Source organism: Alosa pseudoharengus, unplaced genomic scaffold (assembly GCF_046254945.1).
Source record: "Alosa pseudoharengus isolate Yale_2024_CS ecotype anadromous, Long Island Sound unplaced genomic scaffold, YU_APseudo_1.1 YU_APseudo_1.1_scf_14, whole genome shotgun sequence".
Taxonomy (NCBI): domain Eukaryota; kingdom Metazoa; phylum Chordata; class Actinopteri; order Clupeiformes; family Clupeidae; genus Alosa; species Alosa pseudoharengus.
In genome coordinates, this window is record NW_027468609.1 from 27165828 (window position 1) to 27182195 (window position 16368).

General features: G+C 41.1%; 1 protein-coding gene across 2 annotated transcripts; it reads left to right on the plus strand.

The window, feature by feature from the left end:
- The first annotated feature begins 358 nt into the window (after positions 1-358).
- il6st (interleukin 6 cytokine family signal transduce) lies at positions 359-15776 on the plus strand. 2 transcript variants are annotated; one of them, XM_076284447.1, is made up of 17 exons: positions 359-471; positions 2813-2877; positions 3030-3344; positions 3640-3778; positions 3924-4081; positions 4186-4340; positions 4774-4809; positions 6029-6188; positions 7142-7218; positions 7559-7781; positions 8072-8248; positions 8781-8918; positions 9617-9760; positions 10366-10509; positions 10952-11048; positions 11431-11512; positions 13557-15776. In XM_076284447.1, the coding sequence occupies exons 2-17, from the start codon at positions 2826-2828 to the stop codon at positions 14262-14264; spliced, it is 2805 nt and encodes a 934-aa protein (XP_076140562.1). In that variant the 5' UTR covers positions 359-471; positions 2813-2825; the 3' UTR covers positions 14265-15776. The 2 variants fall into 2 exon arrangements, with proteins under 2 accessions (XP_076140562.1, XP_076140563.1); XM_076284448.1 differs by lacking the exon at positions 4774-4809 and having other exon boundaries at positions 13557-15775.
- The last annotated feature ends 592 nt before the right edge of the window (positions 15777-16368 follow it).

The window sequence follows — 16368 nt, forward strand, 5'->3', positions numbered from 1 at the left end:
CATTTATTTGCCCACCTAGGGGGTCAAGGTTTTGCCTTCCATAAAAGGATCCTGTGTAAATATGTTTGCCTGAGTGCAATCAGAATATATTGCGCCTTTTCCATACTTGTAACTTCATCATATACAAAATAATAGACTGTGGCCAACCAAACGCCACACTAACTGGTTAACATAATATATGACTTTCGGTCAAGTGGGTGGAGACAGACGGGAAATTTGAGCGGAAATGTGGGCTGACGTATGCTTGTTGTCTTGCGTTGACTGAGTAGATTTGTAAATCATGTGTGTTGTCTTTTGACTGTCTTCCGCCGGATCCGCATGCATTACTCACTTGTATCTGTCTTTGCGTGCACACACTCAAGGCGGGGTTTACTCATCAAGTGAAGTATTGCTTCTGGAGTGCTAGATATATTTGTTCTTCGGGACAGACATGGGATCAGCGGGATAGTAAGGAAATACAGTGATTTTAAGGTAATATATAATTACATATAAAGTGTCCTGTTATTTAAATATAAATTCTGGGCTGGGCGTGTCGTTTGTCACTGTTGTAGGCTATTGGAAAAATGAAAGTAAGACCCCTCGCCTTACTGTAAGTTATGCTAACGTTATCCTGGCAATGGTATCGATAGTTGGCTCGCTGCAGCAGACTTTGACGTTTTCTGGGTTATCCTTAGCCACCGTTATCCTACACACATAGTAAGTTTTATTCTGTGACATTATTTCATGTAAAGAAATCTAAGGTTTGATGAGTGAATGGTGACCGTTCATGCTGCTAAAAGTGGAGCTAGGTAAGTTAGCTTTAGAGGGCAGGCTAACTAACTAGCCTTGTAATTCAAAGCATGCGCACATTGACAACACTCCCCCCCCCGCCTTACCGAAGCCCCTAAAGGTGCTACAGTGTTAGTTAGATTAATTAGTTTCATTAGCTAAAAACATGCAGGACATGACATCGCTGAGAACACGTATGAAATGTAGCCTGCAATGTTAAAGCGTGACCATATTAATGAGAGGGTTTGTACTTTGTGTATTATCCAGATTACAATTCATGTTTACAATTGTAATCGGGATAATTACAATTCACAGGTTATCATAGCCTTGTCTGGATAGGTGACGTGAACTGCCTATGTCACAGAAAAAAAAATACCATTCTCATGCATTTTCAAAAGTCCCCCTGCAGTGTCTAGTAATCAATTTCAAATCAAAGATAATCCATAAGAGGACCACTTCGGGTTTGGAGCTTAAACATGTAATAATATGTCAGATCAGATGAATATGGACTTTGAAGTGACATGCATGTCAAAAATAATTAAAAATGAAAACCAAAACGACAGAAATCAACAGTGATTTTAAATATTTCTTGTAGGTAGATGAGACATTATTTTGTTCGACCACAGCTGTTAACATTTGCCCATCTGACCTAGACAATATGTTGAAATAAGGAAGAGAAATGGCACACTGGGTAATGCAAACTCAACTCCTAATGATACTATCTGGATTCTGTCTGATTTAGAAGAGTATGAAGTTACCACCAGTACACAGAATGACAGTCAATATGTTTAAGGCAACATTGGTTTTTAATTGTTGTTGTTGTTGTCGTGCCTTCAGTTATTGGGATGTGTATGTAGTAGTTCACATCTAGTGGCAGGTTGGCTTAATGTGACACTATAACCAAATGTGGATTTCTATGCTTAATAATGTGGATTTATTCTAAGATCGGTGATTGGGTGTACAAGTTGTCAAATAAGAACATTCACCTTAGTTTGTTCAGTTTCCCTACCTGTCTCTTAGGCTACCTCAATAAGAGATCACCGCGAGTACAGGATGCTATGCTATGTAAGGTGATGGCATAGTTTAAAAATTCACTTAGGGATTTAGGCAAGGTTTAAGAAGTAAACATATATCACAATATTTCCAACAGTGGTGGGCATATCGTAGGAAAGTTCACTCGTAGACGTTTTGTTCCTGTATATCCTCAAAGTAATGTTTTACAAACTATGTCTGTCTATTCCAACAACTTCACAGTAAGTCACAGTTACGCCCCTGGGGAGGCCTGTTCTCAGCCCTTTATGACTAAAGCACTTGTTTCAGGGAAAGAACAAAGTTGTTGAAATGTTGGTGTTGCACTGAGCTCCGCCACAAACAAGTCTAGCTTTCTTTCTTAACACCCAACCACATATTTGGTTATCCCCAAGTGTACATTATCACTACTACATGACTTCTTCAGATATGTACTTTTAATTGTATTGGTATACATTTCTATTCAGTGTGCTGTGCCAGTATATGAGGGAGCCCAATATTCCTCCTTTCAGTCAAACAAAAATAATTACAATCATTTGTTGTGTATAAACCGCATGACAATACGCAAAAAAGAAAAAATCAGAATCAAATCGTGCTTTAATCAGAAAGAAGAAAAGAAATGCATTCCCATGTAGAACCCGCCCTGTGTATTAAAGGAGAAATCCGCCGATTTTTCACATAGATTCCTGTTTCTCAAGGTCACCGAGTACTGTTGGTACGAAAAAAATGAAAACAATTGGTTTTACCTACCTCGAGTTGTTAGTTCCAACAGCTAAAGCAGCCAGGCAGCTACAGCGCTACACTCTGGGGGCATGTCTATGAGCCCCCATGTTCACCATAAGACCTCGAGAAACGGAGATTTGTGTGAAAAATCACTGGATTTCTCCTTTAACCTCATAGCTGAAATTAGCGAAATTAATGTATAAATTAATTTATTATAATTTATTTATTATATATATTTTAAGTTAATAGGTGGGACATTATAGCATTTAACTGTTGAATTTGTCTCCTGCAGGACCTTAGACATCATGGCCATTTTCCTCTGGCTTCTGTCTGTGTTGTTGCTACCCAGTGTGCACGGTACGTTCCAGAACTTTCTTTTGATACTTTCTTTGAGCAGCATCTGATCTGTTGGCCTCTCTTGAGTTCTTGGGTAAGTATGGCTCAGTGTCTGGTTCCTTCTTGTTTTTAATTGAAGTTAACCAGAGTGTCGTGTTTGTTTTCTCGAGCAGCCTGGAAGTGTATAGAGATCGTCCCCGATTCGGGAAATAAATTTGGCTATCCCGTGGAGCTCGGGAAGGAATTCACAGCCACATGCATCCTGCACCATAAGGATCTCAAAGCTGAAAACATACATTGGACTTATGGTCTTAAATCGGTGAGACTCTCAAAAGAGTACTACAGGAGGATAAACGAGTCCGCGGGTAGCATCACAGTCAACGTGACGGAAGATATGATGGGTTTCTTCAAATGTGTTATTCCAAGCGAAAACACGATCTACACCAACTGCAGCTCCAACACCTATGGGATTTTGCTAGATAAAGGCTGTGAGTTAACATTCTCGCTAACTTAACAGTGTATACCTGTTTACTGCTGTTGTGAGTTTAATTGTTCTTCTCACAGACACTTAATGGTAGCCATGCCATTTGAATGTGTTTATAAATACAGAAGGTGTTCTCATCACAATTTCCGTATATGTAGCATGTCTTGTTCCTTTGAGCTCAGGGCTCAGGGCTCAGTCTCCAATAGGGAGACCGTGTCCCAGGTTTCACTACATTTACATTTATTCATTCAGCAGATGATGTTCACCAATAATGGTGTTCTTATGTACGGATCCCCCAGATCCTCCAGAAAAGCCCACAGATGTGAAATGCCAGGCAGTGCAAGATGGAGCCAAGATATCCAGCAATGTGACCTGTCACTGGAACCCAGGAACAAGAGACCCTATAATGCACACCAAATACACACTATATATGGAATAGTAAGTCAAATAAAATAACAGGGACACTTTTTTGCTCTTCTGTATAAGCTAATCAAATACCGATATGAGCATAAAAGGAAGCCAATAATGAAATGAGGTTGCTGTTGCAATGTTAGCTTTTTTTAATTATAAGGTTTCTGTATAGTTCAGGGAAGGTGTACAACAGAAGTGCGACCAAGAGCCATGCGACAATGGCACTGGAAATCTTTCCACACCATCTCGACCTGAAGATTTGGGTGGAGGTTGAAAATAGATTGGGGAAGGTTACCTCTGATCCCCTCATGCAAGAATCAGAAAATTTGAGTAAGTGACTGGCAATTCGCTTAACAAGCAGCCAGTAAATGACCAAATTAGTGTTGATTGTTGATTGCATTGCTTTCATATTCAATATATTTTTGTTCTTGCAGTCAAAACAGATCCACCAAGCAAGGTGAAGGTTACTTCAGAGGACGTGTTCCCAATGTCACTTCTCATTCAGTGGACGGAATCCATTCACCAAACCTATGTGGTGTTGAAGTACAACATTAGGTATTGTGAGAAGGGATCTCACACCTGGACTGAGGTATGAGTTTAATTCATGGAAAGTGAATTGAATGTGATGTCTAGATTATTGTTTAGTTGTGTTCTATATAATTTTTATTTGCTTCCATTTGACTGACTCATTGAACTTAATTTGATTGATCAGTATTTTTATTATTTTATTAAACATGTATACTCACGTTCAAATGAAAATTAGGATAAGGCCTGTTGCACACTGATGCAAACTGTTTTTTAAAAATCCCTTAGCGACAGAAACTTATTTGACAGTATAACTCCAATTAGTGAACCTAGAGAGAACCCAGAGTATAACTCTGATTAGTGAACCTACTCGAGTTGATGACAGATCCAAGTCTCTATTAGACTGGATTCTTGTCACCCACCCTGATAGAATTATATACTCTGGGGTATTATCAGACTGCTTCAGTGATCACTCTATTATTTTTTGTGTTTGGAAGATTAAAGTACCTCGCCTGCCACCAAGAGTTATCAAGGTAAGACAGAGTAGAAACATCAACACTGAAATTTTCATTCAAGATTTAATAAACATAAATTGGAATAAGTTTCACCTAATACCAATTAAGGTCAAGAGTAGACACTTACCTTGGATTAATGGCGATCTCATAAGTCTATTTAAGCAAAGAGACAAGGCCTGGGAAAAATACCACCTAACAAAGGACCCTGCTGACTGGAGTGCATATAAACACTTAAAGGTGCTCTAAGCAATGTTGGGTAACGTCACTTTGTTGATGTTCAAACAAAACAGAGAGCTAGCTTGCTACTCCCTCCTGTGCAATTGAAACTCTCCTAAATGCGCATCTCGTCAGTGATTGGCTGGAACAGTTTGTTATGTTTTTCAAGTCAAGTCAAGTTTTTGATCCAGGCTGGACCAAGTTGTTTTTGTTGCCGTTTTTTGAGCCTGGGCTGTCCATAGAGAAGTACTGTCCCAAACCCATTTATACCTATCTGAGCCCATGTGGCCTGACACACTCACTCACTTAGCACCTCAGATCAATTCAGTCTGTGAGTCTTTAGTCTTTAGTCCTCAGGGCTCACTTTGGGATTGGCCTGTATCTGTGTATCTGTCACTTGTCTTGTTTGCTGTATTGTCTCTCTGTTTGTACCTATGAAGGACCCCCTCAAAAATGAGATGGCCCATCTCAAGGGGTTTTATCCTATTAACTATTTGCTTTCATTTGACTGACTCATTAACCTTAATTTGATTGATCAGTATTTTTTATTGAACATGTATGTTCAAGTATGTGTTCAAAGGCAAATTAAGATAAGGCCTGTAGCAGACTGATGCAAACTGTTTTTTAAAAACGAAATCATGCATTATATCAATATAAAACCATGCGACCAGCTACAAAAACACACACACACACACACACACACACACACACACACACACACACACACATATATAACTTGACTTAAATATTTCAACCAAACCTACAGTGTACCTAATATTCGATTAGATTAGATTCAACTTTATTGTCATTGCACAAGTAAGGACAACCAGTACAACAAAATGCAGTGTACAATGAAATGCAGTGCTAATAGCATGCTACAAGACATATTTATTTTCTGACATCATCTACTGACTCACATTAAAAAGGGCAAAAAGGCCAGTACACAGTTTGTTTATTTGTTTGTTTGTTTATTTGTTTCTCTTATGTTTTTATTTATTTGTTTGCTTGCCCACTGCTGCAGGTGCCTCAGGAGGACACCAAAGGTTACATGGACTCCTTCCGGCTCCAGGCCCTGAAGCCGTACACCAAGTATGTGGTGCAGGTGCGCTGTAAGAGCAACAAAGACCTGGGCTACTGGAGCGACTGGAGCCGCAATGCCACCGCCAGCACTCCAGAGGACCGTGAGTAGCCAAGCCACCTGGTCAGCCTGTTTGGTATCTTTTTCGTGGCCCATTGTTTTGTGGGTTAGGTGCTTTGACACTGCATTCCTATAAGCAATAACATCAACTCCTGCCAAGGGACAACAGATGTAAAAGAGCCTCTATTCTATAATCTGGCTCGGTGGTAGAGTTCGGGCGACTGCATCACGGTTGGGTAGCAACAGCCATTTTGCTGGTACGCTAAAGGAAGGTACAGCGATTACTGATGAGAAAGTAGTTAGCGTCAAGAAGAGATAAGAAAACAAAGGGACAGTGATGTAAGCAAATGTGAGCTTCTTCAAAACGACAAGATGTACAAGAAGGCAACAGAGTGTTACTTAAATAAAATAAAGACCATTAAATGCTGTAGATTGGCTTCTGTTCTCTGGGCTGTGTATGTGTCAGTTTGCCTACTGATGTTATGAAGCTGTAACTTACTACTGCCACACTCGTATTAAGTTGCTTTATATCCACTGGGTAAAACAGACATAGTGATATATAAATAGATCTTTTCCACATTGGCCAACATTTGTGATTACGTGTTGAACCTGTCAGTAGCGGAAAAAAAGAGGTCTTAACATATAAACATAAACATATAAATAAATGTAGTGTTGTGTAGTGTGTCTTGTTGAATGAGTAGTAAACACATAGTTTCCACTATAATGCAACACAGTCGAACAGTCTAATTTAAATATGTTAATTTCACAACCATGGCGAACAGCTAGTGTCAGGGTAAGTGTCAAGGTCTTCAGGGTAACTTCTGCGTTTGTCATTAGTTATTTTAAAGGCACCATGGTATCATTCAATTAGCTATTCTAAAACACTTTTATTATTTGAATGGTAATGTGGCGCAACTCAACTAGCTATTCTAACACACTCTTGTCTGTGTCCCTATGTTGCTTCGGCACACTCCTCCTTTCACCCCCAACCCTCAGGGCCTTACACTAAGCCTGTGTTATGGATGAACGCCCGTTTGGATGATGCACAGAGGACTGTTCAGCTCTTGTTGAAGGTAAAAGCCAGTGAGATTCCTCCTGTTTCAGCTTACCTTTTGGTCAGAATTGTGAAGGCCAGACACCTCGGATTCTTTGAGTTCTGTGTGTGTACTTGTCTCCCTTCATATGGGATATTTTGATTCTTTCAGAAGCCATACCACCATTCAAGTGTATAAGTTTTCTGTACTTTAAGTGTAATATTTAGAATTTTTTGTAGGTTGTAGGTCTGTATGTTTGAACCGTTTTCTTTCTTTCTAAAACGGTTGTTGGTTAGCTTAGTCATTGCCGTACCAAACTATCCTTTGCATTTGTTCAGCGAACATTGTACATGTTTGTTTGTTTTTCTCTCTAACTCAGAAACCAGTGGTGGCAAACGGGAAGATACTTCATTATGAGATAAGCGTGGTTGAGGATGGCAAATCTACAAAATCTTCCCTTCCCTTTGATGATAAAGAGCCTTTCCAAAGGTTTAACTTCACCTTGCAAAGGCAGTGTGTCGTCGCTTATGTTAATGTCACTGCAAAAAACTCTGCCGGGGAATCACCCCCAGCAAATCTGGCTGTTCTATTAAAGGGTCAAGGTACCTAAGGTTCATTTCCAGCACCTCTACATTGAGCATGTCTCATGTCATTGTCAATTTTTGAAATATAAAAATTAGGGAAACAAAATGTGTAATTTAAGTGTCACCTTTGCTCATCCAGTGGCTGTGTAATTTCTATGAGCATCGACTGATATGCTAAATACCTGCATTTCGTTTTCTTTGTACTTGTACTATACACAATGACAATAAAGTTTAATCTATTTTAATCTGATATTGGTGGACAGTGCCAATGTCCTCATGCCTGTCATTGTGGTCATGTGTTTTTCCAGAGCTTCCTGCCGTGGACAGTCCGTTTGCGTTTGCCCAGGATGACTTCCTCTGGGTGGAGTGGAGTGCCCCTAAGGAAGATGGTCTCGTCGAGTACGTGCTGGAGTGGGTGTCCCTGGTGGATGGGGAGTGGAACTGGCAGAAGGAACCGCGCAATGCCACCAAGGCTTACCTCAAAGGTGAGGGCTTTTCCAAAGACACTCGGAAAGCGTGACTAGGAGATGTGGGAGTCGGAGGGTTTTTTTGGATGCAGTAAGAGGCTGATTGCGCTCTTTGCTCCATCTGTATAATTCTCCCCATTTACAGTACGTGTTAGAAAGCTTGGTGTTGCATTGTATGAGAGACATGTACAGTCCATAAGGAAAGTTTTTCAGACCCTTTTAAGTTTTCCATATTGTGTTATGTTTCATACTCATCTTAAAATGGATTTAAATCATGTTTTAATCATTTTTTTCTTATCAATTTACACACAATACTCCAACACTCCACAAAAAAATAGGTGTTTGGAGTGTTTAGGAAATTTATAAAAAATAAAACACTGAAATATTCCATCCAAGTATTCAGACCCTTTGTTATGACGCTTGCAATTAAGCTCTGGTGCATCCTAAAGTTTTTGGAAAGGGTGTAAAAACTTTCCGTATGCACTGTATGTTGAGGGAACCAAGATGTCTTTTCATCCTTAGTCTGACTCTTGACTACTTGTGTGTCCAGGCAACCTGCAGTCCTTTGTACCGTATAACGTGACTGTGGTCCCTATCTACCATCGAGGGTGGAGGTCTTCTACCAAAGTCATACACCTTACTCTGCCTGGAAATCTCAACACAATCACAGCATATCTGAAGGAAGGGCGTAAGTTCCTAGAAATTGCTCATCTGCATCTGCATATATACTCTGCTTTCTATCTGTTGGTGGCAAATAGAGAATGAGAGTTGAGCAACTTCTTATTTTCTCTGAAAACTCTCAGCTAAATCAGACAAGTTTGTTTAATCTGTAAACCTGCACGGAAAGCCAAGTTTGCTTTGGGCAAGACCCAAGAATGTTCTAGTTACCACCCGCATGGTCAGCCACAGTGCACCATGCCAGTGGGGGAAGATGTGTGTTGTGGCAAAGCTGGAAAAAAGTTGAAAACTCAGCTTACACCTTGAAAAGGTTAAATTCCTGGCTTCCACCATTGAGCCCTTGAGCAAGGCACTTAACCTCGAGTTGCTCTGGGGACAATGCCACTTGTAATATGATTGGCATGTAAGCCGCTTTAGATAAAAGCGTCTGCTAATTGAATAAATATAAATGGAAATGTGTGGGACGCTGTGGCACAACAGGCTACAGCGTTCATACCATGAACGGGTCCAAGTGCCCACGGGGACCCAGGTTCGAGTCCGACCTGCGGTCATGTACCGATCTCACCCGGTCTCTCTCTCCCACTCACTTCCTGTCTGTCTTGTCCTGTCCAAATAAAGGCAAAACAGCCCCAAAAATATACTTTAAAAAATATAAAATATATATTATAAATGGAAATGTAAAACATCCCATTTGTCTCACTGGTCTAGCGCCAGAGGTGGTCCCAGAGCCTTCTTTGGTCAAGACATGGAAGAACAGTGCTCAGCTGGTCTGGCCAGAGATTCCTCTAGAAAAGCAGCGAGGCTTCATCACCAACTACACCATCGTCTACGAGGGCGCCGGCAAGAGAGTCTGTGAGTGTTTTTGTTTTTTTTCAGCTACCAAAAACAGAGCTTCGGTAAACCGCAGATCTAATCTGATGGGTTTCGTTTTTACAGCCGTATGAGTCTCATTAGAATAAAATTTGAATTGAATTTTATTCATTTTAATTTAGTCAAAACAGCATGCAACAAAGAGTAATGACGCCTAACATTGTGAAAGGGGCTTTTGTTCTTCTGTCTAGTATTATGTCTTATATACATCTTGGTGGTTCTAATTTGGTTATATCGTGGTTCTAATTTGGTTATATTGTGGTTATAATATGCATGAAAATATAAGAAAACATATACAATGTATAAATTCTTCATGCTATATAGTGATATTTATAGATAATTATGGATAGTCGATGTGAAGTATCTCATCCGTACCAAAACAGATCAGTTGTGTGTAACCCACACGTTACTCATAACAGCTGTTAGTTGTTTTGCAGCTTGCATTTTGTCTTTTGTGTGTACATATAGTGCAGCATTATCCGCATACATCTGGCAGGTCACTGTTGGTGGACAGCAACTTGTCAGGTAATTTATGTTGCCTCTTGTATTTCTCTTCATTGGCTCTTTACTGTTGAATGTTTTCCCAGTGGAAACTGTGGTGCCTCTCGATGTGCATTCCTTCACACTTAAAGACTTGACCAAGGAAACATCCTACAGTGTTTACCTTGTGGCCTCAACAGCGGCAGGCTCAACAAGAAGCACCACCTTTACTATGACCACCCAAAAATATGGTGAGTAACAGCTCCTCAGCCTGACCATACAAAGGTTTCATGTTAGAGCAGACCTGGGCGACCGCCATCCAGGTCTGGCCCGCATACTACGTTCATCTGGCCCGCCACGTGGTCAGAAAAACCAGCAAACAGAAAAGAAAGTCAGTGCCACACTGTTTTTTTCTGCAAACCTACATGTAGCCTACTGCTATTAACTTCAATCCAACAGAGGACGCCATCTATGATTGAAATCGTTGAAGACTTATAAACATTATTAGTCTACTCTTAAAGAGAATTCTGCGCATGAAATAAGGCAGTCCTAAAATAAAAACAAAAACGATGTAAGGAAAGAACAGGGACTAATGTGTCTTTCAAGTGCTGTTAGTCATGGCCAGTTTTTGTTTCGGTGAAGTTGGTCCATGAGATGACCCTAACCTTCCCCCCCCCCCCCCCCCCCTCCTAGATCCAGGGGAAATTGAGATGATTGTGGTGTCCGTGTGCTTCGGCTTCCTCTTCCTGACCATACTGTTCATCAGGCTGTGCTTCAAGAACAAAGAGACGTGAGTCCCGAGCATCATACCTTACCAACCTTAGCAGCTGACTGTGTTGGTTGAGATGGTAGCTTCTCAGTTCTCTCACCTGTAATCACTGTTCACCATATGGGCTTCATCTGGCCAAATCTGAGTTCTAACGAGTCAGTAAACCTTTAGGACTGGTTCTCCATACAAAGATTTAGTGTAGTCCTAGACTAAAAGAGAACTTCTATGAAGATTTCTGCTGAAAAAAGATTAAGTTTAGTTCATGTCTTGGAAACCGGCACTTAAAGTTATTTTACAAACTTTATATAGAAGACTGCATTAAAGATTATTAGATACAGTTGTTAATTCCCTAGAGAGCAAAGTAATATAATAACATATTTTTTTCTGCCAACTGTGTCTTCAGGCTCAAGAAGAAATTCTGGCCCCAGGTTCCTGATCCGTACAACAGCACTGTGGCTACGTGGTCTCCAGACCTATCAGCCAGGGTAAGCTGTGTGTGTGTGTGTGTACACCTCTGGAAAAAAATTAAGAGATCTGAAGTCTTTATACGGTTGCTGAGTGACATTTGAAAGAGTTGACGGAGCTCATTCAAATTTCATGCAGCAACCATAGGATGACATCAGAAAAATGTGCAGTGGTCTCTTAATTTTTTCCAGAGCAGTATATATTTACATACAGTTAGGAACAAAGTTATTCATACCCCTGCCAAATATTGTTGTAAGACAATGTGTTAGAAACATGGAATCAGAAAAAGAAGTGTTTTCATCTTTTTAAAAATGTTTATGAAAAATGCTGTGTCCAAAATTATTCATACCCTTTTTAAAGGCGCTATAAGCGATGCAGGGTAACATCGCTTATAGCACCTTTAAATAATCAATGGAAACATGTTTATTTGCTATCACAGCCCTCAAAATGGTTCTTATAATACAACCTTTTGGCATGTGGCAGTGTCATTTTCAGTCAGAACAAACATATTGATCAAGAGAAAACATTAAATCAATATTTGCCAGGCGTATGAATAATTTTGTTCCTAACTGTATATGCTGGGCTATAAAATGCTTTGTTAAGCAGTAATGTGTTAGCTGGATCGTCACATACCATCAAGAGCAGGGGTGTCAAACTCATTTTCATATTGGGCCACATCATTGAATTTATAGGTTACTGAGGGCCACATAATCGGCGAACATGTGCATGGTGCAACCATGAAATCTGTATTGCAATATGGTTTATTCAAAATTAGTGTGAAATAATGGTCCTAACCACTTTAAAACAGTGTGGCTGAAATAAAAAACAAACATAGCATAAATGTTATCCAACAGTAACATTTTCAAATGCAACTTCTAGGCCTATTAGTTAACAACTGAACAATATTCATTCATGGACTGACATTGATGAGAATAAACTGCAGTCAATAATGTGCATAACAATGTCCATAACACTTGTTTGTGCTAAAAGAAACTGTGGCTAAGAAAGGTACTGTGTGTGTGTGTGTGTGTGTGTGTGTGTGAAAGAGAGAGAGCTATGGTACACACACCCATCCACCCCCTCATCCGCAAAAAAAAAAAAAAAACGCATGACAATATTTGTTCGTTTCCCGGTTTTAGGTCCGTGCATTCCAAAAAAGTAGCCTAGATAGCATTTTATCCACATGCAATAATACAACAACGTCTACGATGACCTATTCATTTGGACAACTGGATACAGCCCTATAGCTAAAGTTACCTTTAGTTTTGTTCTCGCGTACCGTGACGTCTGGTTTTAAACAGCTGTAATGCAGTCTAACGTTCTGACAAGCACACCTATTGCCTATCTTGTTCTTGCCCGTCTGGAATAACTCCTCTAGCTTTGCTGCCTCCATCCTTTCTGTTTTCGTTGTTTAAACTTATGATATCCATGATGAGTATTGAGTTAGTGAATTAGCTCAACATTGTGTGCTGATAACCATATATAGATAGCCAAGTAAAAGAAAACAACAAGTAGCCTAGTTGCGTGCCTGCGTGCGTATTCTGTCTCCTGCTCAAACAAAATGTGTGTGCGTTAATTTTGATAACGTGTTCACTAACTTTACGTGATAGAAAATTGTAGATACAAGGAAGTTTATTGTCACATGCATATAGTTACTGGAAGTAAGAAATGCAGTGAAATTATGTCTGGTGTCAGCCAGACATAATTTATGTCTGAAATTATGTCTGGTGTCAGTGCATTTATGGGGGGGGGGGGGGGGGGGTAAAAAGTGCAGTAGAAGAGGGGTTTAGTAGATTAAGTGGCAAGGGCTGCATAAGAAAGGTGGGGGAGGATTGGGATTGGGGGGGGCACCAACAAGGAGCACCCAAGAGCAATAGACTGATGGCCTGTTTTGAACAGTATGCTACGGGATATGCCCTAGACAGGTTGACACACAAAAAAACAGGGACTGACGTGCGGGCCGTTTAAAATCATTGTGCTGATCATGTAAATGTATGTTTGACACCCCTGATCAAGAATCTACCAGTGACACTGATATTTTGTCTTTGTGTGTGATGTTTGCAGACTGGTACGCCCAAAGAGGCCGCGCTGGGTGACCTGAGTGTTGTGGAAGTGGACGTGTTCGACCAGAAGTCGCTATGCGACGAGGACAAGACCTCGCTTCCAGCACTCAAGAAGGACAAGTACCTGTCGGAGGAGCACAGCAGCGGCATCGGCGGCTCCTCGTGCATGTCCTCGCCCCGCCAGAGCGTCTCGGACAGCGACGAGGCCGACTCAGGCCAGACTACAGCCAGCACCGTCCAGTACTCCTCCGTGGTGGGCTACAAGGGCCAGACGCCGGCGGGAGCCGTCTCTTCTGCCGCAGCCTCCTCCTCCTCCTCCTCCTCCTCCTCCTCGCCAGCCACGTCTGCCACCGCAGCCTCGGCACACACCTTTGCCCGCTCGGAGTCCACACAGCCGCTACTGGACTGCGAGGAGCAGCAGGAGGGCAGTGCCAACCACCACCACCCTCCAGGCAGGGGCAGCTTATTCAGGCGGCACCGCGGCTTCGGTGATGCCGACAGCAGCGGTGGCAGCAGCAGCAGCAGCGGGGTCGGAGGTAGTCCGATGCATCGGCAGCACCCGTCCGAGCAGGACGAGCTGGACTCCAGCTCCTTGGAGTTCTGTCCAGCCGAGGAGGCCTCGCTCGAGCAGCCCGCCGACCAGCCCGCTGATGCCCGTTTAGCCCGCCCGCCGTACATGCCCCAACAGAGTGGCTACAGACCCCAGTGACCCCACGGATCTGTGTCCACTTCCCGAACCCACCCATCTCGCCCGCAGCCTCCCTCATTCCCTGCGCACGTGCCTTTGTTTTACTGACAACCACAAAAGAGACATTTCAGCAAGTGCAACAGTGATGAACTGATATCCATTGTTTGTTTGTTTGTTTATTTTTGTTTGTAATTCATACCCAGTGATTGACAGATGCAGTTTTGCACTTCACTTCAATAGCAGTGTGTAAGCTTTTGGAAACTGACGGATGAACTCAGGCCAAAAGACGTTTCGTGCTAAATGCCTGGCCCTACCCACTGGCTTCACTCCTGTTTACTGGGCCTCATTTCAGTAAGCATTGCCCCCATTTCAAAACAGGAACTGCAGAGTGGCGGTCTTCCAATTATTGTCTGACCTTGTTCTAATTAACATGTTGTGTCTTTGTCTTGTTCACCCTTGTGTAGTTGTATGTATGCCTTGAACTTAGCCAACTGGTTATCTGGTGGTGAGAGATGTAGGGGATGAGAAACATCAGTATTAAGAATCAGTTCTGCCAGAAGCTAGAAAGGTGACGAATTCACTTTTAGAAGAAAAGCATGAGACTTCAGGCAAATAGTGCAGTTACATTTTGTTTTGCACACTATTTTGGAGGTATTTTTAATGTTATGGAAAATGCAGGATGTCTAGACAGCATTCAATGGAACTGTACACTGTACAGTTGTAGAGTGTACAATGGAACTGGTATGTAGTTGTAGTGTAGAGCATCCTGCAAGTTGACTGATCATGTAAATTGAGGAGTGATATGACATATATTGATCATATGTATATTTCAAGTGTATCATTGTGTGTTGCTTTTTATTTGCATAATTTTTTGAGTGCAGTTTTAGCCATCTTATTATGGTTGTTACATTTGTTGCTTTAGTTTGCACATTTTTTTTAATCTTACTTGATCACACGAGGCCAGAACCTTATGTTCAATTATACTTCAAAAGTTATTAATTTACATAGTAAGAGAAATCTTACTAACCAAAGATGACCTAATACCCAACTGTTCAGTTTATGGGATATATCTATTCTGATGTCTCACACTGAATGTTACTATTTTAGGACAGTTCCCAGCTTGTTTGTAAGCAGTTTTTTTTTCTGCTGTGAGTGTAACCTGTCGTTTATTGTCAATAATGTGCCTGTTTTCTTTCTTTCTTCTTAATCATACACTACATGTAATATAAACTACACTGCTCTCTGTCTGCATGGCTTCGGACCATGTCTATCTGGCAGAGCAAGCCATTAGAAATGCTTACAGCACTCAGCTGAAATAAAATATGAAAGATTCCCAAACAAGACTCATTTCCTGTAATGGAGATAGAAGACCTTAAAGGAGAACTCTGCTGATTTTTCACGTAGACATAAATCGCCGGTTTTCCTTTAATAGGCTTGTAACAAGGGGTTTCTAGTTAGTTATGAGTCAAGTCCCTATTTAAGTAACATCTATCTATCTACCGGTATTTATCTTCTTTCTATTTATAAATTACAGGAACATCTGTCTGTCTGTCTGTGTGTGTGTCTGTTATTTGCATATCTCTCAAACCGTTAGTCCGATTGATTTCAAACTTGCTACGGGCACGAGTAAGTTCAGTGGCAAGTTTGACGTTGTTTGGATAAGTAATGCAAACCTTATTGTTAAATATATTGGTAAAAGAAGCACACATTGGCTTTCTCCGCTCTATTGTAGCCACTTCCCCTTTCACACAGCGCAGGGCCAGTGACAGGGCAGAGTTTTGGCAGCACTGAATCAGGGCACAGTGCGGGTCAAGATGCAAGATATTTGGATGATTATCATGTCTGACCCCAACAATAAAGACTCCCTGTATGCAGTTTGCTTGCATAAAATGGTTTCTGCGGATTTTGCAACAACACGCCAACAAACACGGGTATGCAGTGGCTGTTCAAAATGACGTAAACATGATGTGCAAAAAACTGAATTTGAACTTGAATAGCCCAGGCTACTTTGGACTTTGAATAAACAAACGATAACTCCAACTGCAAGATCCCAAATTGAAACTCAATTAGATTAACAATAAACATATAGCCTAAACTCAACAGCTGTTAGGCTTATGTCACATTA

Excerpts from the sequence above, each read along its gene's own strand:
- il6st (XM_076284447.1), top strand. The coding sequence starts at position 2,826 with ATGGCCATTTTCCTCTGGCTTCTGTCTGTGTTGTTGCTACCCAGTGTG. Across the intron at positions 3,345-3,639 it reads GATTTTGCTAGATAAAGGCT|ATCCTCCAGAAAAGCCCACA; the intron begins GTGAGTTAACAT and ends CGGATCCCCCAG. Across the intron at positions 8,249-8,780 it reads CACCAAGGCTTACCTCAAAG|GCAACCTGCAGTCCTTTGTA; the intron begins GTGAGGGCTTTT and ends TTGTGTGTCCAG.